Raw genomic sequence first — 21,832 nt, 5'->3', positions numbered from 1 at the left:
TTTTGGTGGTGCTTTGTTGTTTGTTTGTTTGTTTTTTTGTTTGTTTCTCTCTCTGATACCGAACAAACATTGTTTGCTCAGCAAATGTTTATTGCTATAAAAGAAATGTGTAAGATGACAGCGTGTTGGGAAGGAGATAGCACAAGGTGACTGCAATTGAAGGTTCCTTGTCTGTGTACCTTAAAGACAACAAGAGTTCCCCTTGTGAATAGAAAAAAGCTGCAGTTTTACTCCAAGGTTCCCCAAAAGGTGTAATCCAAGGAGAGCAGGACTCTGAGACAGTTGGCCAGATGGATTTCATAGGGAATTAGGCTTCACCTGAGTGCTGCTGTGTGTTGCTGGAGGGCCATGGGCAGCAATGGGGTGGCTGGCAGCTGTGTGCAATTGTAGGCTTGCTGGGTTGCTGATGCAATCCACTTGTTGGTTAGAAAACAGGACGACAGGCTTGGAGAGAAGCACACAGCAGTGAATTTCCTTCAGCATAGGGATGTTACACCCATTGTGGGGAAATTGTGTGTTCATAAGAGGGTTGCCTGCCTGCCTGGGGGTTGCCAGGAACCAGAGCAGCTCAATGCAGAGCCATGCCGTCCTCACTTGCTCTCCTGGATTCTCAACAGTGGAAAATCACTGGGATACAGGATCACCCTTGCCAAACTCCTCTGCCTGTGGTGTTTCTGGAATGATCTTCGCTCTGGTGGTGCTGCTCAGTGGGAAAGAGACAGCATGCAGGGGACAACGTGCCCTTGTTGGGTTTCCCATTGCCTTGGACCTACTGATGGATCACACAAACGCAGCCTGCTGCGTTCCTGGGGGGTGGTGTGAGCACGGGGGGCTGTAACAGCCCCAACGTCCCAGACTAAATAGATGATAGAACAGTTCCTTGATAACCAGGATTCTTCCAGAGGGGAGGACGGTGCCTGCAGGCAGCTCTCACTGCATAGAAGTCGGTGTGCTTTAACTCTCAGAAGCGAAGTCCGTTAGGAGAGATCTCAAAATAGCAGTGCTGTGGCTGCAGTAACGCTGCGGGCTGGGGCTGGATTTTGGAGAAATAGGGGGGAATCTTCGGGGCTACGCCTGGCACTGCGGGCAGGGAGCGCTCCGCAGCACAGCTGGCACCGGAGAACTCCAATTTGTGCAGCTCTTCTTCAATTTAGCCCGGCTCCTTCCTTTCTTTAGCCGCCGTTAATTAAAAAGCAGGACAAAACCCATCTTCTGGCAGCCTCTTCAGGACGTGTTTTTCAATGCCACGCTGTTGCGTCCCTCCCTGTGCGCGTCCTCGGTGCAGACTTTATACAAGCAGCGCTTTGCTTCCCCCCCCCCCCTCCCCCCCTTTTTTTTCCCTTAATCACTGGCGATCCCGGCCCCAATTACACGTCCTGCGGAGCCGCAGATACCGCTTCCCCCCGCCCTGCGAGCACGAGGGGGGGTCGGGGCGTGGGTTCGCTTTGCAGCACTCTGCAATTCGATGTCCTGCGGCGGAGCCAGCACCCAAAATTAGCCGTGCTGCGGGCGGCGCCCGGCCAGAAAAAGAGCTATTTTGGGGTCCTGTCACCCACAAACGGGGCATCTTGGGCAGCGCCGAAGGGCCGAACCCTCGCCCCGCCCGGGCGCCGTTTGGGGTGAATTGCCGCATTTTTGGGTCCGAGCCTCGCTGTTGGCTTTTTTTTTGTAAAGTAGTGCGAAAACGGCGAAGCTTCTCGGAGATTCAAAAAAAAAAGAAAAAAAAAGAAAAGAAAAGAAATAGGTTCTTGTTGGTTTATTGCTGGTTTTGCTGTAACTTTTTAGGAGCAAAGTCACGCTACGGCCGCGCTCCCTGTGTGCTGGTGCGCGTCCCCGACGTTTATTTGGGGAGGGAAACGCGGCTCTCTGCGCCCCCGCCCGACGGGAAAGGGGCGGGGCTTCTGTAAGCCCCGCCTCCTTGCTGCGCGCAGAGCGGGCTGCTATTGGCTGCCTGGGCGATGACGTACGCGCACTGCGGCTGTCCCGTGGCGCCGCGCCGGGGCTTCGTTTGCGTCGCCTTAAAGGGGCCGCGCTCGCGGCAGTCCCGGCAGCGGCGCCGGCCCCGCGCCGCTCCCCAGTCGCTGGTGTCTGGCCGTGCTCCGCCGCTCTGTGGGGTGAACCGGGCGCTCCCGGGAGGTTCCGACCTGGTAAGGAAGCCCTGGAGGCTGCTCAGACATGAGTCGGCACCGGTACGGCTGCTGCCGGTACCGAGAGGTGCCGACTCCAGTAGGAGGCTGCGAGGAGCGATGCACAGGGACGGCTGGCACCGGTACCGGGAGATGCAGGCGGGTACCGGTACCGGGAGGTGCCTGCTCCGTGACGGTCTCCAATGGCTGGTGCGACCGGTGCCGGGAGGTGTCAATCTGGTAGCGCTGGTGCCGGTACCGGGATGTGCTGGTATAAAGCAGGAGCCTTCAGGCACCGATCATGCGTGATCCAGCCCCATTGCGGCTGTCACCCGTACCGACAAGACTCGAGGAGCGACCACGCATCATCCGGCACCGGCCCCGCTCCGTGTGCCGGGCGGTTCGGTCCTGGCAGCTCCCGGTGCCGCTCCTCTGCATGCGCCCCTCGCCAGCCCCATCACCGGGAAGCGAACTGCACTCCGGGAACCGATTTTGGGTTCCGCGGAGCACCGGCTGTCTGCCGTCCACCGCCTCGCAGGTGTAGCATTTTGGGGCTAAAACAGCCTGCTTCGGGTTTGCTGCTTGTTGGTTTGGTTTGGTTTGGTTTTTTTTGCAGAGAGAGCCGTGCTTTGGTCACGGCGCTTTGAACTGCGTCGTCCTCTTACTGTCGAACAGGGGGGAAAAACAAATGTATAAAATGAACCGTCCCCATGGGCGGTCCCCAATGGATCATCTACCAACGGAGGGTGCTTTCCTCTCCTTTGCTTTTGGGGCAGCAGCACTTTGTTTTCTGCTTTTCCTTTAGTACGGGTTTACGGGCTGGGCAAACAAATTCGGCGAAGGTCAGCGGTTGGGTTTGGGGTTTAAAATAGGGATATATTGTCTGTTCCAGAAACAGCAGCTAAGCTTCAAATCATCAAAACCGGAGGTGTGGGGGTAAGCAGGGCGATGGAAGTGTGCTTGGGCAGGTGGGAGATGTCCCAGTGCCCATCAGTGTGCCAATAGGTCCTGCAGCAGTGCTGGCTGGGTGGGTGCAGCACTGCGCTGCTCTCAGCCGGCGCCGTGTCCTGGGCTGAACCCGAAATCATGGGATTAAGCTGTAAATCCCACAGCCGGGCAGAGTTCCCCTGGGACACACAGCGGTGACCGCTCCGCGGAGATAACGAGGGTGGCAAATGTCGTTGGGTTCCTGTGGGGGGCGGGAGGATGCTTGAGGGGGATGGGAGGGATAGAAAACATCGAGATTTGGGGGATAAATGACCCGGAGAGATTCATCTGCGTGTGACACCAACAGCTCCCTGCTTTTATCGGGGACATTTTCACCCTCGTCTCGAAATTGAGTTTCTTTAACCCTTTGCTTTCGGTGCCGTTAACGAACCAACGTCTGTTTCATTTTCCAGTTCCAACCTTCAGGCTTTGAATAATGTTAGGAAGCACGGCTGCTTTAATTTTATTTTGGAAGGACTCCTTTCTTTTTGCAGAAGGTGGAAGGACACTCTCCCAGGAAGCAGCTGCCCGGTGAGTCATCTCCACGTATAAATAGCACTGGTGGGAGCGGTGCCGCGGTTTGCTGCTCGCAGAGCAAAGGGGTGCAGTGCTTCTCTTTAGATGGAGAAAGAAAGCATCCATCCCTGAGGAAATCCTTGGTCTTTATGCACAACGTAACGCCAGGACTTCAGCTTTTAGAGCTGCCTGTAAGCTGTCATCCGTGGGGCTTCATGCAGCTCTGTTCCAAGGCTCTTTGCTGCTGTAATGCGTCCTTAAAGCTCAGACCAAAATGATTTTGGCACCAATGTAGAATATAAAGAAAAAAGTCACTATTAATCTTCCGTGCTGTTTATTCTGTTTGTTTTGACTCGAACCTGAAGATCATAGTGGTGAATTTCAGCCCCAGACTGGCTGTGGCTTGATTTGGTTTTAAATGATTCCTGTGAATAAGCACCATCTTTTGGTGGGTGCTTACAAACAGAAAGTTGGTTTGGACAACCTGAGGTTGTGGGAGAACCAGATTATGGCAGAGCAACTGGATAATCTCCAAGTTCCTTTCCAGCCTAAGCCCTTCTGTGATTTGTTGTGGCCAAAATAACCCGGTGCTGGCCTTAAAACAACTCAATTCCCAAACAAATCCCCTACAGACCAAAAAAAAAAAAACCTCTTCATAAAATGACGCTGACATTAAAAAAAAATCATTGAAATCCTCCTCGATTCAGCCAGCAAACCATTAAATTGCCCACGTCCCACTGTGTTATTCCTCCTGCCCAGGTCTCCCACCAGGCTGAACTCTGAGTTCTGGCATTCTGAGGTTTTCTGTCGCTCTGTTTTTCTCCCCACACGCTGCAAGAGGTTGGCAGGATTGCAGATCCAGGGCTGTGCCTGCACTGCGGGCAGCAGGCTGGCACGACTCAACCAGAGCTGCCTGCGCCCTTCTTTGCCTTCCAAGATAATTGCTCCATTTAAAAAAGCAACCCAAACTAATTAGACTGGAAGAAAATCAGGACGATTTTTGGAACGGGATGTTGTTGCTGGGTTGGGTCTTTTCATGTGTGGCACAGCCTGAGTGCTTGGGAGAGCTAAGAGGGATCAGGCACATTAAGTGGTCCCTGCCCACTCACGCTGCTCCCTACAGAGTCATTTAATTCTTCAGCTCCTGATACAAAAGGTCATGAGCTTGGGAGTTCAGTGCAGGACACAAGCACACAGCGTGCTGCACGTCTGTGCACATCACATCCATTAACCAGCATCACCCTTATGGTTTGCAGGGAGGATCCCAACACAGAGAGCCCTGAAAGAGACCTTCAGCAGAGTGGTGCTTGAAGAGTGATGCTCTTAAAATGAAAAGGTGCTGTGAGGGTGTTGGGCTGCCATGCCTGTTTAAGGTCAGTGTGATTCTCAGTGTTTTCACCTCTCTGTCTCTTCTCAGGGTCAGGGAGCAGAAGTGAGGTCCCTGTCCTGCATGTCTGATTGGTGGCAGGCGGTGAGCGAGGGCTGCTGGGTTTGGCACTGGGCCTGGGCTGAGGCTGTCCAGCTCTGTGTGTTGTCAGCAATGTGGTTTTACTTTGGAGAGAAGGGCGGACCGCAGCTCTGAGCCCAACCCAAAGGGAAACCATATCCAGGTGACAGCAAAAATTAACCTGCAAAATCTTTTCCAAGGAAAAGCCAGACTCGTCCTCGCGGGAATGGCAGCAAGAGGGGTTTGTTTGCAGGTACACGAATCCTTTTGCACAGGTGTGATGTGAGTGGGATGGGGAGCAAACTGCCTCACCCCTTCCCCAGCCCATGGAACCACGCCAGCAATGTCCCCATGTCCCTTGGGAGAGGACGTGTGTCAGTCCTTGGCACACTGACCACCTTGTCTGCAGAACAGGGATTAGCAGTGGCAAAGTGATCTCTTTATAGGAAGGATAAACACTCCAGGGTCAGGGCTGAGGTATGTCAGCAGGGGATTACCCCCAAGGTCCCCAGCTGGGTTAATGAGCTACATGGCAAAACGAGGGCAGGGATAATTTGGCGGAGAGATGCCGCTCTGCAGCGCTGGCAGCCTCTTGTGCTGTGTTTGTTGCCTCTGGCTCCAAAGCCAAACGCTCAGCTCACTATGGGCGCTCTTCTTCCCCCCGCAGGGTGTTGGCATGGCCAGCTCCCGGCCTCCCAAGTACCTCCTGGTCTTTGATTTCGATGAGACCATCATCAATGAGAACAGCGACGACTCCATCGTGCGTGCAGCACCGGGGCAGGCGCTGCCTGAGCACATCCGACAGAGCTTCCGCGAGGGCTTCTACAATGAGTACATGCAGCGTGTCCTGGCCTACATGGGGGACCAGGGCGTCAAGATGGGGGACTTCAAGGCCGTCTATGAGAACATTCCCCTGTCTCCAGGCATGCCTGACCTCTTCCAGTTCCTCTCCAAGAACCACGAGCTCTTTGAGATCATCCTCATCTCCGACGCCAACATGTTTGGCATCGAGTGCAAACTGAGGGCGGCCGGTTTTTATTCCCTCTTCCGTAAAATCTTCAGCAACCCGTCCAGCTTTGACAAGAGGGGTTACTTCACCTTGGGGCCCTACCACAGCCACAAGTGCCTTGACTGCCCAGCCAATATGTGCAAACGCAAAATCCTGACGGAGTACCTGGCCGAGAGAGCGCAGGAAGAGGTGGAGTTTGAGAGGGTATTTTACGTTGGGGATGGTGCCAATGACTTCTGCCCTTCGGTGACTTTGACTTCAGCTGACGTTGCTTTCCCCCGGAAGGGCTACCCCATGCACCAGATGACCCAGGAGATGGAGAAGAAGCAGCCTGGAGCTTTCCAGGCCACTGTTGTTCCCTGGGAGTCAGCTACCGAGGTTGCCCGCTATCTGCAGGAGCTCCTCAAGAAGAAGTGCTGAGGATGGATGGCTCCAAAGAGGTTTGTTTACGACAAACAGCTGGGAAGGGAGAAGGCTGGAAGGTCACATCCTGCACCCCGTGTTTATTTGGCACTGCTCACTTGGACTTTGATTCCTGGACTGCTTGCCTGCCTTCCTCTCCGAGCTCCTATCTCCCCAGTGATTGAAGCACTTTCTCTCCCCCTACGTCCTTTCCTCTTCCCTCTGCCACATTGAGATGAAGTCTTCTCTATGCAGCTTAGACGGCTTCTCTGCTCTTGGTGGTTGGCAACACTAATGGTATGATTTGGTTTTTTTCCCTTTTTGACTTCACAAAAGCAGTTCTTTACCATCCACAAGTCAGCTCTCCTGCAGGCTGAGCCCTGCACGTGATTCCTCTTCACTTCACCCCTCTCACCTCCTGCCCATCTCCACTCTCCATGCAGGAGCCTCATGCTGTTGCCTTGAACCCAGTGCTCCAAGGGCTCTTTGCCTCGCCAGGAAGCCACAAGAAATTTGGTCTGAGCAGTTTGTGCTGCCCAGGCTCCCCGGCTCACCATGCATCCCACTCCTTGCTCAGCAGATGAGCCTCGCACAGGAATTTATTGTCCCTTCAGACTTCATTTTCTGAAGAGAAAAATCATGAGAAATCAAGGAAACCTTTTGGAAGGTTGGTACCATGCAAAAATAAAAGGCAACCCTCCTTCAGTTCCCATTGCCCTCACCCCATTTTTCTGGGGGGGAGGCAGAACGGCCACATCCTGCTTGAGGAGAAAGACCTGACTTCACCTTTCTCTTCCTCCCCATCACTTCTCCTCCTGGGGCAGCAGCCCCCCAGTGCAGACAGCTCATCTCCATGTCTTTGCTGGGTCGTGTTGACAGCCCTGCAACCTCCTGCCTTGGTCCAGAGGTGCTGAAATCCTCCCATCTGGAGAGAAAGGTGCTTTAGCACTTCTGGTATCAGCTCCCCCAGAGGCCAAACCCTCTTACACCACCACAGTGTTAATTGCCCATTCTAATTGCACTCTGTAAAAGGGAGCTTGCAGTATTTTGCTCTCTGGTGTTGGCTTTTCCTGGATTTATCCACAGCCTTAAATGACCCCCGAGAGTGGCTTGTAACTACTCCAAAGCATAGAAATCCTGGCAACAAATCAGAGAGGTAAGGAAATAACCAAAGTAGCCCTGAGATGATCCTCCTTTATTTCATTTTTTCCCCCTTTTCTTCGTTCTTCCTCGTCTGGACACTGTTCAACTGAGTGGAACTTAAAGCCATGGAATTAAAAAAAAAAAAACATATATATGTATATAGATATATATCTATATATTACAGATACACAAGTTCTTTGTATCCAGAACATAAACCTGAGTGTGAAATGGCTCTGAGGTGCACGCACATGGTGTTTCCCTTCCTCAGGCTGCAGGAGGAGGCAGGCAGCCTTGGGAACTGACCAGGGGAGCAGCAGAGTGGGGTTGGATTATAAGCAATGCTCTGCAGGTTGGGCCTGATCCTACAGCAGCCCCTTTGGTGCAGGATTTAGACCTGGCTCAGCCTCCTCTCTCTCCATCTCAAGCAGCTGCAGATAGGGAGCAGATCCTCTGTGGTTATTGCTCTCCTCCTCATGCTTGTTTGTGATTTCTGAGCTTTGGTCCTGCTCTACCATCAGTTCTATGGGTTCAGGAGCAGCAGCATCAGGGCCAGCCCATGGGATTTCAGAGCTTGCTGCTCTCCCAGTTCCAGCAGTTTGAGGGACAGGGGAGTTGCCTCAGTGCCAAACCTTCACAGCATCTCCGAAACAGCGATTGCTGGTGTCATTAAAAAAAAAGATAAAGGGTGGCAGAGGTGTGAGGAGCAGGCAGGGGGATGTGTGGGGCGCAGGCAGCAGCATGTGGCATGGGGCCATGGCGTGGCTGCAGCAAAAGGGCTGAGCTGTGCAAAGCCAAAAGCCAAAGGCAAAGTGGAGCCCTCGCCTCCTGCACACGGCTGAGCTGGGTGGGCAATGAGGGGTCGGGAAGCTCCTGGTGCTCAGAAGGGCTCCACGTAATTGCCAGGGAAGAAACCTGCCTCCTCGCCCAGGATGCCTTCGCACCATCCATCAGAGTACCTCCGTGTGACGTAGATGAGGGCCCCAGGCTCGAAGGAGAGCTCGTTGTCCTTCTGCCGTGTGTACGGGTAGAGGGTCAGCACTGTGCAAAGAAGGGGAGAGAGGCCATGGAGCAGAGTGGGGACAGCTGAGATGGGCAGGAGGAAAGGGCTGCACTGCCCTGTAGTGGGGCAGTCACATCCTCAGTGCTGTGACCACAGTCAGGGCCAAAGAATCTGGTGGATCTCAGCAGATCTGACCCTTGGAGCTGCTGTACCTTTGTCCAGGTAGCTCTGTGGGGCGCAGAGGGGTTCCTCTGCAGCTGGTGGTGGTGGTGGTGGGGTGAAATCCTCAAAGTTGGGCAACACTGGTGGTGGTGGCAGTGGTGGCTCGAGGTCATCGGGGACTGTAAAACAAATTCAGTGAAGGCCAAGGGGCTCCACGTGGAACAGAGACCACGCACAGCATTTGTGTTTGAAATGAGCACCCCGGCATCCGCAGACACTGCAGCACTCACCTGGAAGGCTGAAGTCCGGTGGGGGCACAGCCAGGTCCCCTGGTGGTGGTGGGAGCAGATCCCCAGGGAGAGGTGGGGGTGGTGGGATGGTGGCTGCAGCCGGGGTGGGTGGTGGACCTGGTGGGGGTGGAGGTGGGGGTGGTGCAGGGATGCCTTCCCCAGGAGCTCCTCCACTCGAGCTGAGGATTCAGAGTCAGGGAAAAGATGTGTGTGAGGGGGACGACGATGTCACCATGGGCAAACACCCCAACATCTGCGTGCAAAGCCATTTCCCCATTCTGTGCCTTAGCTTCCCCCTTGGGAACCATCTATGTCAAGTTTTTTTTGCTTTAGAGATATACAGTGAATTTCCTGCTCCCCAGAACCATATTGCTTATCAAAACCTCTCTGCAAACAGATGCAGTAGGGTAACCACAGCTGCCCCAGACCCACTAATCCTCCTCCCTAGGCATTCCAGATCCCCCCCCAGGTGCAGGCTGGTACCTGACTGATGTCAGTGAGGAGGCTGATGAAGCTGCAGAGAGCTTTCCCTCGGGAATCACAGGAGGCTGGATGGGCTCAGGGACACGAGTGCTCCTCCTGCCAACAGAGCAAGCGCTGAGCCCACGCTGCCTGGTGATGGCATCAGGGCAGGGACAGGACACTGAGGGCAGCTGCATTAGGCAGTGCACCCATGGCTCTGTCCCTGCCGTTGTCACCTGCTCAGCGACACCCAAGGCAGAAAGATTTCCTACTGCACACCACCCCAGAAGCCTCACCCTATGGTGCTTGCAGACTGTTGACTCTTGATCCCTTTCCGAGACAGTGTGCCTGTGCGGGACAGCTGGGTGCTGTGGTCCTGCAGGCAGGAGAAGACACAGACATATGGACAAGCTCATTGCACCCCATGCCTACCATGCCCCTGAAGTGCCCCCAAGGCCTTTGCTGAACCCTTCTCAAAAAGATGGGGGCTGTTGGAAGCTGCCCCAGCTGATAGGAGCAGACGTCTGCTGTGTGGCATTGCCACCGTGGGAACTGCAGCCCAGCACCACCACTTCCCCTCCGACTCCACGGTGGTTTCACACTGTGCACGTGGCTCTGATGCTGCTGAAAACCCACAGGCGCCTTCCGGTGAGAGGCAGCTTACAGGGGCAGTTTCAGTGCTGAAACAGCACTGGGGTAGAACAGCAGCTCAGCCCCAGCCTTGGCTGAGCAGCTCTGGGACTGTGTGCCTTTGTGGCACTAACAGTGTTCCGTTCCCCTCCTGCCCCAAGATGAGCCCTGCTGGGACAATTCCTGGAGTGGGCTGGGCGAAGTATGGAAAGATCCCAATTCTCCTTCCAGGAGGGGTTTGTGATCACAGAAAGTCCACCTGAGCCCCCACCTTCCCATGGGACACCCTCCAGACTGACCTTTATGCCATGGCCAACGTCATCCAGGATGCTGAAGTTGAGGGGTTTCCTGTAGTAGGGCTCCAGGGACGGTGGGTTGGGGGGGGATGTGATCTTCTGGTGGGATGGGAACCTCTTGCTGACAGTCAGAGAGCCAATCTCCCGGCGAGACACTTTCTCCTTGTGCATATCAACACTCTGTAAAGATGAAAGGCTTTAGGAAGCCTTCAGGTGTCAGGAAGAGGATGAGTGGCTGCAGGGCTCTGTGTCAACATCCCCAGTTCTCCAAGGGGACAAGGCCAGTATCCACTGAGGGGGGATTACAGCATCTGAGCCCTTGTGACTGCTGCAGGGCGGCTCCTTGGGGGTTTCCCCAGAGGCCGCCATGGTCTCCAAACACTCAGACCAAGACAACCCCTCAAGAACAGTTTCTCACCCCTCGGTGGACTTTTCTTTAGCACGTTGGGTGACCAAGGTGCTGCAAGGGCTGACAGGCCATTAAAACCACAGGGAAGGATGGTCTCCAGTCCCTATATAAGCTGCTCCCCTTTTTCTGAGGCCAACCCTTCCTCAGGGCCCAAACCCCACAGCAGCACAGACCCATAACCAGGCAGTTGCTGAGGTTGGACCCACCTGGGCTACACAGCTGATGTTGGCCTCCAGCTTTTGCAGCTCGGCTGCCTGCAGGTCCAGCAGCTGCAGGAAGGTGGTGGCCAACCTGCTGACCTGGTAGGCCACGCTGGCCAAGGACTGCGTGCTGAACGCCATCGTCTCCTCCAAAGCCTTCCGCTTGTCGCTCGCCTGGAGGGTGAAACACGGCCGTGATGAGCTGGGAAGGCTGACAGCACACAATGCTGCTGCTGCCATTCCCACACTGGGGTCACAAGGGAGCGAAGGGGCTTCCTTCTGCTTTCCAAATGCATCACAGTTCCTCCAGCTCAGGCGGTGGGACTCAGCGGTGCTCAGCACCACCAGGGTGCGGTGGGACAAGCACAGATGGGGGTCAGGAGGGTCTGTCCCAGCCCTGTTGCCAACAGCTGGGGAAGCAGTCTCAGTTCTCTGAATTGTTTTGCATGCTTCCCCTTCAGAGATACAGCTGGGGGCTGTGAACCGGCCAGAAGCTGCAGCAACAAGAAAACAACCCAGCCCTAGAGGATGCTTAATTGAGGCAGCAGCAATGTCTGGCTATGGGACAGGGAATGCTAGGGTCACAGCCCCAGATGGTTGGGGGGGCACCCGCCCCCTCGGGTCTGCCATGGGGAAGTGAGGCCAGCAAGGTAGGATCCTTAAAGCACCCAGGAGACCCCCAGTCACAGCACTGTCCCCAGCCAATGGGGCCAAACAAACCCTTTTGCATTCCCTCAGCAGATCACAAGGACAGCGGGGAGGAAGGCAGCACAGAGCCCAGTGCCCACCGTGTGCTGGGAGGGAGAGAGCATTGCGCAGCACCTCCCGAACCCCGAGCTGCCATCCCAGCTCCCATCCAGCACCAAAACACCTGGAAGACCCCCCCCATATCCCATAACCCTGACGGATGAGCAGAGGGGAAACTGAGGCACAAAAGCAGCGCTGAGAGCGCTCAGTGCTGGTCAGGAAATGAACGGGAACAGCAAAGCCTTCGCCCTCGCACCATCCTCCCCACCACCACCACAGATCCCCCCTCCCCTCCCATCCCAGCGACCCCCCAGCCCCACACCCCACCTGCAGGTAGTTGCTCTCGCAGTACTCAGCCACACGCTGCAGGTTGCTGTGGTTGTCACGCAGGCCCTGCCGTGCCGTGGGGACATCGCAGGGCTGCAGCGGCTCCGCCATGGTGCTGGGACTGGAGCCCACTTCCTCCCCAGCCTCTCAGGCGCCGCGTTTTGAAGCTCGCGGCGATGCTGACGCACTGCTCTGCGGATGCCCTGTGGGTTGTCACCTCTCCCAGCTCCGCCAGCTCTGCCGGCCCACAGCCCCATGAGGAGTGGGCTTGGCAGGCTGGGGGCCGCCATCTTGTCTGCCATAGCGGTGGAGGCTTGGGGGCATGGAGGGGTGGAACCTGAAAGCTGTTGAGGTGCTGCAAGCCCAGTCCCCACCAAACCTGCCCTTCACATCCATACTTACCGCTGCCGGCGCCCGCCCCCCCGGCCCCCAAATTCAAACGCCCCCATCAAGGGGGCCTTCATGAGGTTGAAGGCAGCACAGCCCTGGGCAGAATGGCATTTCCAGGACAATGCTGCATTTTGGCTTCTATCGGACCAAATTTGGCCACTTCTGGGCATTTTGGTGCTTGCATCTCCATCCTCTGACAGAGTCCATTAGGCACGGGGCCAGGCTTGGCTCTGTTGCACTCAGCGGGGGGAATTCCCTTCCCCTTGCCTTTATGGGACTGGCAAGAGGAGATCTAGCCTCAGGATGGTGCTTCCATTGCCAGCTCAGGTTCCCCAGACGGCCCCATGCCCCCACCTCGCCCAGTTCAGGTGCAGCCATCAGTTTCTGCTTGCTTCTGTGTGCCGGGACAGCACAACCCTCCTTGGTGCTTTGCTGATGGCCTTTCCCATCCCCACAGCACAGTGCCAGAGGCCATGGCCAAGGGCAGGAAACTCTCACTTCCCAGCACTGGGAGGGTCCTTTGTGCTGGGAATCCCCCTCCACCTCCTCCTCTTTGCGCTCCCTCGGGGCCTCCTGAACTCTGTCCTCAGCTTCAGCGTTGCGCATGGGCCAAGCAAGAGCCAAATGCCCATCGTGAGCCCACAGCAGTGTGAGGATGAGAGAAATGATGAACCAGCTCTGCTTCTCACACCCTCAATTGCCAAGAGCCACCCCAAATGCTTCCTGGACCCCCACCGTCCCCTTACCCAACCTCTCATCCTCTCCATTCCCTCCTATGGTGGAACCTGTTCCAGCTCCCATAGCGGATGCTCCCTTTGCTCCCCTAGCTGGGTTCCAGCCCTGCACAGGCTCAAACACACACACTGGGAGCTCAGGGGCTGTCGAGTGCCCCACAAGTACATCTCCACCCTTGCCCTTCCTCCCCCATCTTCGCCCTCTCCCAGCCCTCCCCTATGGCCCCACCACTGATTACCCAGAGCTTTGAGGCTAATGCCCAACACCTGACCAGCTTATTCTTCTGAGTCTATTATCAGCTTAGGGACCAAAGACATCTGCTCCCTGCTCCTGGCTGGGAGATCTGAAGGAGTCTTCAAACAGAACAGTGCAGACACAGAGGACGGCGGCTCGATGGGTTTCTGAATACTTCCAGCACTGAGAGGGGGAGCCCCTCATCCACACAGGTAAGTGGCTTTGCTTCTTTCCCAATGCACAGAGGCATCACCACCTCCACAGGTTGATAAAAACTGCAGCTTTTATCTCCTTGGGACTCATCATGCCCTATAAGCATTGATGGGGAGAGGAGTACTGGGTATGCATGCCATGAAAACAGCCACACAAAACCAGTGGGGTCTGGGGAACAGAAGTTTGATGCCTTCCAAAGCAGGGACAAGGCACACCGCTGCTTTAATCACATTCCTCTTTATGATTTAAGAGGTTGTGGTCAGGCTTTCAAGCTAAGTTTTAATATGGGAGCAGCACGAGGCAACTCTCCAAATCTCTTTTATATCCCTTGGATGCACCTTTGTAAAAAACAGATGAGCTTTTCCAGTTCACACCATGGAATGTCTCTGTGCCACAGAGATAACAGCAATGAAGGGACATAATTCACACCATCACTTACTTGCAAGGGTGGCACAATGAGTGGAGGAGAAAACAATAGTTTAGTTCCTCACAGTGCCTGTGGGCTGCTCCTGCCCAAGCAGAAAGGTGTAGTTACAAACTCACATTGGGAAGGCATCGTCTGCACCTATGCTGCACTGCTTTGTTTAGGAGATGCTGTGTAGTTTGGTACATTCTTATCTGGGTTCTCCTAAGATGCTGCAAACCCAACAGACCTGCAGTGCAATTGGTTTTTCTGTGGGCTCAGCCAGCCCCACTGAACCAGCCATCTCTTGTCCTTGGGAAACAGCCTCTGCTGTATGCAAAGAAAGGGCTGGATCTTCTGCTGCTGCCTTCAAACCACTGTTTTTGCTCCATTTGTCCAGGTGAGAACAAGCAAAACAAAATTTGATTACTGCAGTTACACTGTGCTTTGAAAGGTGCCCGAAAACTTCAGCTGAGACGTTATCAGCATTTGCAATAGTGTTAGGGCAAAAGCAAATGCCTTAGGAGAAGCCTTACTGCACTTCAAGCACGCGCCATCTCTGTTGGTTACAGGGCAGAATGGCTCAGGATATGACAGAGAAGGAACTGCTGAAAATGGAACTGGATCAGCTGAAGAAGGAGGTAAAGAACGAGAGGCAAATGGTGAGTATTGCCCCAAAATGCAAAATGGGGAGCAACCTTGGCACCCTGAGGATGCTGATGGGGCACACCACAGCCAAGGGCAGCTCTGTGGTTCCCTCTCCCAGAGGCTCACATGGATTTGTAGGCAGACGATCAGCAAGAGAGCAGCTCTGCAGTGACTGCTTGTTCCCATAACCCACACGAGGCGTCTCCTTCCTTCCTTCCTTGCAGGTCTCCAAGACCGGCAAAGAGCTCAAGGAGTACATTGAATCCATGGCAGGAGAGGATCCACTGCTGAAAGGTGTCCCTGAGGACAAGAACCCCTTTAAGGAGAAGGGCGGCTGTACGATAAGCTGACATCCTTCCTCCTCCTGCACCGCCCTGCTTGGGCACAGAGCCATTCCCATGCTCAAGCCAAGACTGTCAGAAACCTGCTTTCCCTATAGTCTGACCTCAGCACTGGGGAGTACCAAAATAAAGTGTAGTTGCATCTGAAGTAGCAGCAGAAAAAAGAAAAATTATGAGAAAAAAGAAAAAAAAAATCACCCCTGTGATTGCAGAGATGAGGTGCAGCAGACGGAGCAGAGTGTGTTTGTGTGCTCCCATCACTGATTTATGGTTGGTTTCCAGCAAGCAAAAGTTCTGTGTTTTCAGCAGGCAGCAGCAAAGTGGGCTTTAATGGCACAGGTAGGGCTAGGAATGGTTTGCAGGTATAGGGAGGGTGTAGGGCTGTACTGAAACACGTAGGGCTGTACCTGGACTCCAACCCCAGGCATCCCAGCAGCAGGGCAGGCTACAAAGCCTAGAGCTGAGCCCTGCATCCCCACTCGCTGGAGAGAAGCATCCCGGTGGGACCTCGCTCACGTTATCGCCTATCAGTGCCTCAATCCCCCATCTGGCACAGGCAGACAAACACGCTCTGATGCTCCCAGGGGTCTGAAGCTTTCATCTCCTCATTCATAACTCCGTCCATCGCTCACAGATCGCACCTCCCACCCGCAGTGCGTCTACAGGACCGGGGGAAAGGGGACTGGGTGAGGGGGGCCGAACAACCCAAGCGGGGCACGGGAACGAGCGAAGCCTCCATCAAAAACATCAGCCTGCCTCCGGGTCCTCCTCGGGAAACCCTCCGGCAACCACAAGAGATCAAAGCCCGGAGGTTTACAAGTCTGGTTCTGCTCGAAGCACCGCCTTGGCTTCACCTTCCGCTCCGTGCAGCCGGGGAAGAGCGGACCGCCTCCATGCGGGCAGAGGCGCTGCAAAGCCTCGTCCCGCAACGTTTCACCGTTGATAAGGATCGACTCGGAGCCGGCAGTTCTGCTTGGAGGTGGCACAAAAACCGGGGCAGATTGGGGCGGCACAGAGATGAGGTCGATGGGGTGCAGGGGCCCATAAAAAAGGGAAAATAAAGGTTTTGTTCTTCCTCTCGCGGAAATACTGAATAAATCCACTCCGTTCCATACGCGGTCTCTTGTCTCTCTCGTACCCGCGTTCCCGTGCCAAAAACATCATCTCGGGGCCAGCATCGTCCGTCCCCGCCGCTAACCCCGGCGGAGGTCCCATAGAGCTCCGCGACCCCTGAGCTCAGCAAAGACAGCCCGCTTAATTCCGGCTAAACCCCGCGCCAAACCCCACTCACCCACGCACCGCCACCAGCCCACCCCTTTCTGACCAGCCGCACCCGCAGCTCAGCCCTTATCAACGAGCCCCGCGATAGCTGCGACCGTAGAGGGAGGGGGGAAAGTTACCAGCCAATAGCAACGCGGGAAGTCGTGAGTGTCGTCCCGCGCCCCCAATCGGAGCCAGTTCCTGGATTAACTCCCGCCCCCCCTTAACACCGCCCCCGCCGCTCTTCCCGCGCATGCGCATCGCGGCGCCGGCGCCCCCACACAAAATGGAGCCCGGGAGGTGCGCGGTACCGGTGGGGGGGCGGGTGGCGGAGCGCGGGGCGACCCTGCAACGCTTCCCGCAGCACCGCGCCGCCGCTGCCGTCCAGCGGGTTCAGCGATGAGCCGGGGGCAAAAAGTACGGGAGGTCCCACCGAGATTTGAACTCGGATCGCTGGATTCAAAGTCCAGAGTGCTAACCATTACACCATGGGACCACGGCATACGCGTTGCGCCACGGCGCCTTCAGGCTTTGCGCGCCGCCGCGGGCGTCCGCCCCGACCCCAATTCTACCGTGGGTCCCGATGGAGTCCGCCTCTCATGGCCCCATATCTGCCTACAGCCCAGTGCCGGCAGCAGCCCCGTTCGCCTCCCCCGAAGCTCCCGCTGCTTTCCTTTTAAACCGGGACGCCCGTCGCCGTGACCCCGTTCCCCATCCAGCGGCAAGAAAACGGCATTCCACCGTCCTCCAAACGCCATTGAATTGTGACACGGGCTTGGGTTCCACCGCCGCTGCTGGATGGCCCCGAGCACGCGTGCCATCGGCCCGTGCACCCCCCGGCACCTCCATTTCTTCGTTCCCCCCACCCCACCAAATTGATGAAAAAAATGCACAGGAACAGCATTAGAGGATTTTTTTTTTCCTTTTTTTTTTTTTATTTTAATTTTTTTTTTTTTTTTAATGAAACAGTGGAGTAAAGCGGTTTGTGGCAAAACCTCGCTGGGAGAGAAATGAAACCTGCATCCATCCACCATCCCTGCTACTCCACACCCAAAGCAACGGCTTCGCGGTGTGGGAAGGATGGGGGCAGAGCAGGCAGAGGAGGGGAAAGGTAGAAAGAAACAGCCAAGAGGAGGAACACCAGCATCGGCCCCGTACAGTACAACGGTATTGAGGAACAGCCTGAAATCACACTGGGGCGGCTGCTGGGAGACACTGCTTTGGCCATTGGTGTGGTGAGAGCCCTTGGGTGCAGCTGTCCCATGGCTCCTGGGTGTGGGGTGATCGGGAACCCAGAGCTGGCTCAGTGGGATCAGACTGTATGGCTGGAAGACCAGCTGCTCAGAGCAGTGCTCATGCCATCACCAGCCCAGTGGCACCAACCCAATGCCACCAACCCAGTGCCACCAATTTAGTGCTGCCGGCTCAGTGCTACCAGCCCAACGCCAGCAACTTGGTGCCACCAACCTGGTCCAACCAAACCAGTGCCACCAGGGAGCCACCAGCCCAACTTGGTGCCACCAAGCCAGTTCCACCAATCCAGAGCCAACCTGGTGCCACCCATCACCCCAATTCCACCAACTTGGTGCCACCAAATCTGATTCCATCAACCTGGTGTCACCAACCTGGTACCACCACCCCAATTCCATCAACTTGGTGCCATCAACCCACATCACTAAGCCACCCACACCCATGGCCATTGGGAAAACCATTGAATGATGGCCCCAGCATCTCCCACCCATACATGATGGGGTTCAGCCCCGTGACGCCGGGGAGCTGATGGAGTTCTACTGCTGACAGAAGTAAATATCAAAGTTCAAAAGGGAAAAAAAAAAAAAAAAACAAACCCAAAACAAATTTAATGGAAGTTTGAGCATAAAAAAAAAAAAAAGATATAGTTTAAAAAAAAAAAAAAAAAAATCAGTCACAACCAAACGGTTTGGACTGCTGAGGTCTGGAGCTTTTACAACTAACGACCACTTTAAAGTGAAAAGAAAGCCCGTAAATTCTATTTTTAAAGAACATTTTTCTTTGGAAAAAGAGTAATTTTTTTTTTTTTTCCCCTAAACTACAGCATGTGGAGTTGCCACTACCTAGTTTTAATCTATTGTCACTAAGAGGTAGATAAACAAAAATGACTTGGTTATATAGGAGGTCGCGCCCCGGGGCTGACGTGGTGGAGCAGGCAGACCCCCAGCTCCAGGGCTTCCTCTGGGGCTTTGCCTCATGTAAGGTGACCCCCAAAAGTCGTCAGGTTCCGATACAGCCACCCAGAGCTGGATACAAGGCAGTATCAGGGGAGGGGGAAGGCACATGTTGGGTCTGAGGACCGGATTTTGCCTCCTGAAAGTCAACGAAAGTTTGATGTCAACACTGAATCCAGATGTGCTTCAAACGAACCATTATCTGCTGGGTAACGAACACTTCAACCCATTCCAGTGATTCTCACCGTTTCCACTCTGATTCCAGACAATCCCATCTGTTTTCTGGGGTGACCCCAGTGGCAGTGGGGGGCGTGGGAAGGATGGGGCCCTGTGGGATGCTCTGCCCCAAGCGCTGCATCCCCACGGACAACAGCCTGTGCTGCTTTACAGAGACCATTTACATGATGGGTCTGAAAAAAAAAAAACGGCTTTGGTTCTGCTGTACAGCTGTCTCCCATGCCTTAATTTGGTGCTGGTTCTTTTTTTTCAAGTGAAAAGTTCCTTTTCATCATTAGCTCATGTTGATGTTTTCCAGTTCGTAACCCATTGCTTTGCCACCATGGCCCAACACAGCATCCCTACTCAGAGCATCTCTGCTTAGAGCTATTCGCCCTCACCAAAAGCTACAAAATGCATAATGCAGCAATGGGTCAATTCCCAGCAGGCCCAACGTACTGCCCAGTGACCATTCCAAACCAGCAGCCCCAGCAGTCTTCCTCACCAGCTCTCCTCTTCTGCACTGCAGCTCTCCCTTGGGATGTCCCTGCAGTCTGGGGGGTGTAGGGGCTGTGCCCAAAGCTCCTTCATGCCCAATGCTCAGCCCTGAGGTAGTTTGCACGTGTGCGTTCGCAGCATCTGCACCTTCTCCAAAATTCAAGATTGAAGAGCCTCTCTGCTTCCTGGTTTCCCTTTGGGGCTTATCCAGAATCACAAATGTTCCAAAGGGGGGAAAAAGAAGAAAAAGAAGAAAAAAAAAAATATAGAAAACCACCAAAACGATGAAGGAAGGTCGAGGCCGCTGAGCGAGGCTACATTTTTCCCTTCCTACTCCATACCAATTCAGAGCTCCCATGCCCTGCACCACCATGGCTCACACCTCTGATAGGACCTGGAGCATCACTCAGCTCAGAGCTGACCCCCAGCTCTGCCCACAAATGGACCCCCAGTCTACTCAGACCCTTCCACCTGCTGGCACTCAGCAATGAGCAGCCATTGTCCTCCTCTCCCTTTCCAGGAAGATGGAATGGAAACTTCTTGAGCAAAATCACTGCCAACCACTGTTCCCAAAGCAAATCTGCAGCCCAAATCCTTCACCTCCCATCTGCACAGCCCATGGACAGGCCGGAACGTTAGCAGCAAGAGTATTACTGGGATGGCTGAAGGGATGCTTAGTGGAACATACACTTGTCACAGGCTCACACTGACTTCACCCAAAGGAAACAGAAGCTACAACAGAGAAGAAAAAAAAAAAAATGGAAAAAAAAAGAAAAAAGAAAAAAGAAAAGACACCATAAAACCCAGTGCTGCCGAAACCCCGTTGCCTCAGATGCACTTTGAGGGCTGAGAAAATGGGCAGAGCCTGAAAGGACAAAACAAAATCTGATTTTTCGGTGGGGTTTATTTGGCTTTGTTTTTCATTTGCCTCCAGCTGAAAGACAACACAACATCCTGACAGCATGAACACAAACCCCATAACCCACACAGCATCGCTTTGCCCGGTGCATGGCCCTGAGGACCACAAAGTGCTTTGGGGGCACGGGGGCTGCGGGCAGTACCCTGTGTGAGGTAGGTGAGCAGCATGAACCTCAGCAGGGAGAAACTGAGGCACAGAGGAATTCTCATTATTTTGCTTCCTTTCCTTTTTGTTTTACATCCTCAGCACCAGTGAGAAACAAATGCCTCAGCCCTGGGGAGCAGAAGGCTGCATTGCCCCATTCCCCCTCTCCTGCCCCAAGGTTCCCCACGTCCTCAGGTCAAAGCTCAGCCCCCAGGGGAGAAACACCCCACATCCACAGGGTTGGGCTTGCTGCTTTCTCACTGCAGAAGAAATTAAATATATAAACCCAAAGGATTTCTGTAGGGAAAGCAAAAGGCAGCCCTGAGGGCAGGAGCTGGAGATGCTATTGCCTTTCTGGTCCTCAGCAAAGCTGTGCCATGAGTGAGCACCTGCCTGATTGCTGCTGCTATATTTTTTTATCATTCAGCAGATGGGGGCTGATTTTCTTGCTTTCGAAGTAGGGTGGTTTCCTCCTAAACTGCCTTTTTCTTTTCTTTTTTTTTTCCCCCTCCAGTGCAAAGAAAGCAGCTAACAGGCAGCAAGGTTCCTTCTCCTCCCTTCTTGCTGATGGGCATCCCTGATTCAAAGCTCACATCTCCTTCCCTGGGACCTGGGGCAGGGATCCTGCTGCATCCAGGCAGGAGATAGGCACAAGTCCTATTGAACTCCATAGGACATCAGTAGGGATTTAAGCAGGGATTGAAGGAACACCACCGAGGGCAGAAATGCCCCTTCCCAGCAACCTTTGAAAAAACAAAGCAGCCTCCAAAGAACCTCTCAGCCCTTGGAACAGCACCACAAGGGGAGGCACAGCTCCCAAAGAGGGATGGCAATGGGAGCAGCACAGCAGGGTGGCACTGGGATGGCAGCACAGAAATGGGGGAAAGCATCACAGGTTTCCCTGAGTCACCATCAGGTTTAGGTATGCGTCCGGATCTGGATCTTATCCATGCAACAACCCAGAGGAACAGGACTGGGGGTAAGGAGGGGGAAAACAGATCTTTTGTTTTTTTTTTCTCCTCAACGATACACTTTGCACCAGTTATTAAAAAAATAAAAAATAAAAAATAAAAAATGCTTGCTGTGGGAAAAAAAAAAAAACACAATTCTTATAATCACCGATGTCTGAATAACACTGATCTGTCCAAAGCTGTAAGAAATAGAGAGCCAGAGATGAACACTTCCCTAGGACACAACGGCAGCCCCAGCTGGGACCGAGGCAGCCCACCGCCCACTGCACTGCATCACCCACAGCCCCATGCACCTCCATTTCCATCTTCTCATCCAATGCAGAATGGGTCGTTTTCCTGCAGGGACAAACAGCAAGACGGCACGTAAAGAAAAAAAAAAAGAACCTTTTCAAGCACATAGGGCGAGGTCCGTGCCTGTTATTCGTGAGGGTCATTCCATTTTTCTCTCTCCTCCGTGTGCGTTTCTAGAAGAAAAGTTGGTTTCCATTTGTCTTTTTTTTTCC

The 21,832-nt window shown here is 54.2% G+C and overlaps 3 protein-coding genes and 1 non-coding gene across 7 annotated transcripts; 2 read left to right on the top strand and 2 right to left on the bottom strand.

Moving 5' to 3' along the window:
• Nucleotides 1–2,063: 2,063 nt before the first annotated feature.
• PHOSPHO1 (phosphoethanolamine/phosphocholine phosphatase 1) lies at nt 2,064–7,871 on the top strand. 4 transcript variants are annotated; one of them, XR_006171682.1, is made up of 5 exons: nt 2,064–2,147; nt 3,527–3,644; nt 4,886–5,002; nt 5,744–6,784; nt 6,931–7,871. XR_006171682.1 is itself a non-coding variant. In XM_042836501.1 (4 exons), exon 4 carries the CDS (start codon nt 5,753–5,755, stop codon nt 6,503–6,505), a length of 753 nt encoding a protein of 250 aa, XP_042692435.1. In that variant the 5' UTR covers nt 2,064–2,147; nt 3,527–3,644; nt 4,886–4,965; nt 5,744–5,752; the 3' UTR covers nt 6,506–7,871. The 4 variants fall into 4 exon arrangements, 3 of the variants coding, with proteins under 3 accessions (XP_042692435.1, XP_042692433.1, XP_042692434.1); XM_042836501.1 differs by having other exon boundaries at nt 4,886–4,965; nt 5,744–7,871; XM_042836499.1 differs by having other exon boundaries at nt 5,744–7,871.
• Nucleotides 7,668–12,532, bottom strand: ABI3 (ABI family member 3). The gene is made up of 9 exons (XM_042836498.1): nt 12,154–12,532; nt 11,086–11,253; nt 10,474–10,650; nt 9,841–9,920; nt 9,566–9,661; nt 9,083–9,261; nt 8,843–8,971; nt 8,547–8,668; nt 7,668–8,287 (listed from the first exon to the last, which is right to left on the bottom strand). Exons 1-9 carry the CDS (start codon nt 12,262–12,264, stop codon nt 8,195–8,197), a joined length of 1,155 nt encoding a protein of 384 aa, XP_042692432.1. The 5' UTR covers nt 12,265–12,532; the 3' UTR covers nt 7,668–8,194.
• A 989-nt stretch (nt 12,533–13,521) lies between these two features.
• On the top strand, nt 13,522–15,197 carry GNGT2 (G protein subunit gamma transducin 2). Its single transcript, XM_042836490.1, has 3 exons — nt 13,522–13,724; nt 14,701–14,790; nt 15,001–15,197. The coding sequence occupies exons 2-3, from the start codon at nt 14,707–14,709 to the stop codon at nt 15,124–15,126; spliced, it is 210 nt and encodes a 69-aa protein (XP_042692424.1). The 5' UTR covers nt 13,522–13,724; nt 14,701–14,706; the 3' UTR covers nt 15,127–15,197.
• A 1,604-nt stretch (nt 15,198–16,801) lies between these two features.
• On the bottom strand, nt 16,802–16,873 carry TRNAQ-UUG. The gene has a single exon. It is a non-coding gene; the product is annotated as a tRNA-Gln (tRNA).
• Between the last annotated feature and the right edge of the window lie 4,959 nt (nt 16,874–21,832).

Source organism: Centrocercus urophasianus, unplaced genomic scaffold (genome assembly GCF_019232065.1).
Source record: "Centrocercus urophasianus isolate 14NV4802_14NV808 unplaced genomic scaffold, USGS_Curo_1.0 seq_61, whole genome shotgun sequence".
In the NCBI taxonomy this organism is placed as follows: Eukaryota; Metazoa; Chordata; class Aves; order Galliformes; family Phasianidae; genus Centrocercus; species Centrocercus urophasianus.
This window is presented reverse-complemented; position numbering and strand designations above follow the sequence as displayed.

What these genes read in the sequence shown, in the direction of transcription:
- PHOSPHO1 (XM_042836499.1), top strand. Translation starts at nt 4,958, where the DNA reads ATGAAAAGGTGCTGTGAGGGTGTTGGGCTGCCATGCCTGTTTAAG. An exon ending in GGCTGCCATGCCTGTTTAAG is followed by an intron (nt 5,003 to 5,743) that starts GTCAGTGTGATT and finishes TTCCCCCCGCAG; the next exon opens with GGTGTTGGCATGGCCAGCTC.
- ABI3 (XM_042836498.1), bottom strand. Translation starts at nt 12,264, where the DNA reads ATGGCGGAGCCGCTGCAGCCCTGCGATGTCCCCACGGCACGGCAGGGC. An exon ending in ACATCAGCTGTGTAGCCCAG is followed by an intron (nt 10,651 to 11,085) that starts GTGGGTCCAACC and finishes TCATCTTTACAG; the next exon opens with AGTGTTGATATGCACAAGGA. An exon ending in ACAGAGCTACCTGGACAAAG is followed by an intron (nt 8,669 to 8,842) that starts GTACAGCAGCTC and finishes TTCTTTGCACAG; the next exon opens with TGCTGACCCTCTACCCGTAC.
- GNGT2 (XM_042836490.1), top strand. Translation starts at nt 14,707, where the DNA reads ATGGCTCAGGATATGACAGAGAAGGAACTGCTGAAAATGGAACTGGAT. An exon ending in TAAAGAACGAGAGGCAAATG is followed by an intron (nt 14,791 to 15,000) that starts GTGAGTATTGCC and finishes CCTTCCTTGCAG; the next exon opens with GTCTCCAAGACCGGCAAAGA.